We start from the raw sequence: 2902 nt of genomic DNA on the forward strand, positions 1-2902 counted from the left end.
AAAGAGAGGATGTAATAGGACAGTGTGGCAAGTAGGTTTTATTTTCTGCCGTGTATCTCTAATGAAAAAGATAGGAGATTAAAGAGAGGATGTAATAGGACAGTGTGGCAAGTAGGTTTTATTTTCTGCCGTGTATCTCTAATGAAAAAGATAGGAGATTAAAGAGAGGATGTAATAGGACAGTGTGGCAAGTAGGTTTTATTTTCTGCCGTGTATCTCTAATGAAAAGGATAGGAGATTAAAGAGAGGATGTAATAGGACAGTGTGGCAAGTAGGTTTTATTTTCTGCCGTGTATCTCTAATGAAAAATATAGGAGATTATAAAAATTATACTATGCCTTAGTATATATGCCTATAATTAGAAGTTAAACTTAAGATATCATATAGGGAGTGAAGAAAAATAGAAAATAGGCAAGTGAGAACAAACAAATGTCACGTTAGACACAGACAAGTGAAGACTGAGAATTTTGAAATTAAGAAATTAAACTTTTATTAAAATTTAATTTATTAACTAAATTTTAATGCCATATTTATTCATATGAATAGATAATAAAGTAGGATCAGTCTGCACAAGATTTCCAGAATGTAAAGTGTGTCAGACATGATAGTGGTATAAATTTGGAACTAATGACAGAAAGTAATGAATGTTTGTGAAAATATGCATCACTTGCCCAAGGGAAACTGTTGATCTGTAATATGTAGATAGCACACATTCAAAATAAAACTCTGTTTGTACTATTATTAATCATGTGTACTCTTTAAGCAACATTTTAATTTTTTTTTACTTTTGTTTTCAATTTCTGATAAGCAATACAAAGACTGCACTTAATGTATTTGCATTGAAAGCAAATTTCAATTAAAGGTTTGTAATAAATATTTTTTATAACTATTTCAGTAGTATTCAAGCATAAGTATACCTCGCAGCGCATGAAAATCGTTTGTTTCAGCATACAGCAATTTGAAATATAACAATATTAGAAACAATTATGATAATGTATTGAAAAATATGTTCAGATGGTGATATTTTTCCAACATCAGTTTTACAGTTATGGTTTGACTGGTAGTTATCGTTTGTTTTATTCTCAAGTATCATCTTCCACTTGCTGATTGTGAAAATATTAAATACTGTGAAAGGTGTGACAGTGCAGTTTTGTGTTTGTTCTTTTAATGTCTCATTATAAAATTTCCTTTATTTTACGTACTTAAACTCACTTGTCCTGATTTTTATTAATATGAAATTAATTTTCATAAATTTCTGGGGTGTATTTCCTTTCTTTCTACTTTTCATTCTATTATTCATGAAGATTATAATTAAGAGTATTTTTATATTCTAGATCTCCATTTCAAAGTAACTTGTTTGTTGGTTAATTTCAAATAATTCTAGAGTTGGTCATCAGTTATTCGTTTTTGACAGACATTTACTAGAAAATGAGACTGATTTGATTGTTGGTAATACATTGCTAATAAAAGCTGATTTATATTTTCTTTAGAGCCAGCCTACAACAGTAAAGGACAAAAAAGTGAGAGCTACTCCGTGCTAATTGGAAACAGAGAGTGGATGCACAGGAATGGTTTGAGCGTAAATGAAGAAATAGACTCAATTATGAAGGAACATGAAAACAAAGGGCAAACAGCAGTGGTAGTTGCCATTGATGGTACGTAATGGTTCATTTGTAGTTGTATTTGGTTAAAACATGTGATCCATTCTTTAACTAATGGAAGATAAAGTTTTATTTGAAAAATGCATTAATAAATTTAACAAGCAATCTCTGTCTTAACTCTCTCACAAACATCACCAGGGAACGACCTCGTAACCTTTTGTGCTTGTTATAGTTTTCATACTGTATGCGTATCTTCACAAATTTTGCAGATTGTCATTAAACATTAAAAGGCTTTCATACACAAAATATCAATTTTTTTATTAAGTTTTAAGATTTTTAAATAATGATTTGCTTGTGCATTTTTTTCTTTTCAAATGTTGACTGTCCAACATGCAAAATGATTTTGATATCACGATTAAGAATACTTTTATGCGTCAGAAAATTGTGAAATTTCACCTGCAAAAATTTCTATAATTTCCAGATAATTATCAAACTTTATATTTTATCTGTTATTTTCACTATTGTATCTCTATATGTGTTTGGTCAATTTGACCATCCTCTTAACCACCATAAAAAATTAGGAAATAATAGATATAAATTACTCCTTCTTCATTCTAGAATGACTACAAATTATAACAAGAAACCACAAATGTTTTGTCTAAATAGCTCACATCTCGTAATATTATATATTTACTATTTTATCGATCTTTCAGTTCTGTCGATTAACATTACAGAAGTTGCAATGATGCAGTGTGTGTGTGCACTTCTGTTACCCTATCCAGTAGTATAAACTGGTCTTTACGAAGTGACCTGTCTTGGCTTTCTTCTAGTGGACCAGTATTTTGTAAAATACTGTCACATTTCAGTTATTATACATTTCATATATATAATTACTATTTACAAATATGTTCTTAAATTTCCGTTCTTTTTCTTAAAGCATAGAACAGTAAATAAAGAAATATAGAAAACATTGATCTCTTCTACTTATGAAGTTTGTACTCACTTGCTGTAATTTGCTATGTCTTGTCAAATTTCACATGTGGAGGATGTAAAATAAAGTTATTAACTTATTTGCTTTTAGTTTTCTGTACATATGATTTACCAAAAGTATCAAAACATGCAGTCATAGAGGTGGTTAGTACAGGTGAAGAATTACATTGTACCAAAGTCAAGCATCTTTGGGTGTGGTCACCAGTCTAGCCAAGTCAAGCATCTTTGGGTGATGGTCACCAGTCTAGCCAAGTCAAGCATCTTTGGGTGATGGTCACCAGTCTAGCCAAGTCAAGCATCTTTGGGTGATG

At 30.5% G+C, this 2902-nt stretch overlaps 1 protein-coding gene across 1 annotated transcript in view; it reads left to right on the forward strand.

Moving 5' to 3' along the window:
• Positions 1-1490: 1490 nt before the first annotated feature.
• Positions 1491-2902, forward strand: part of LOC106474371 (copper-transporting ATPase 1-like) — a gene marked incomplete at its 5' end in the record, with an annotated part of 19367 nt that continues 17955 nt past the window's right edge. The window contains one exon of the mRNA XM_013935062.2: positions 1491-1655. Within this exon, the coding sequence (XP_013790516.1) occupies positions 1491-1655 (165 nt within the window). The remainder of the gene's footprint in view (positions 1656-2902) is intronic.

This window comes from Limulus polyphemus, unplaced genomic scaffold, assembly GCF_000517525.1.
Source record: "Limulus polyphemus unplaced genomic scaffold, Limulus_polyphemus-2.1.2 Scaffold7131, whole genome shotgun sequence".
NCBI lineage: Eukaryota > Metazoa > Arthropoda > Merostomata > Xiphosura > Limulidae > Limulus > Limulus polyphemus.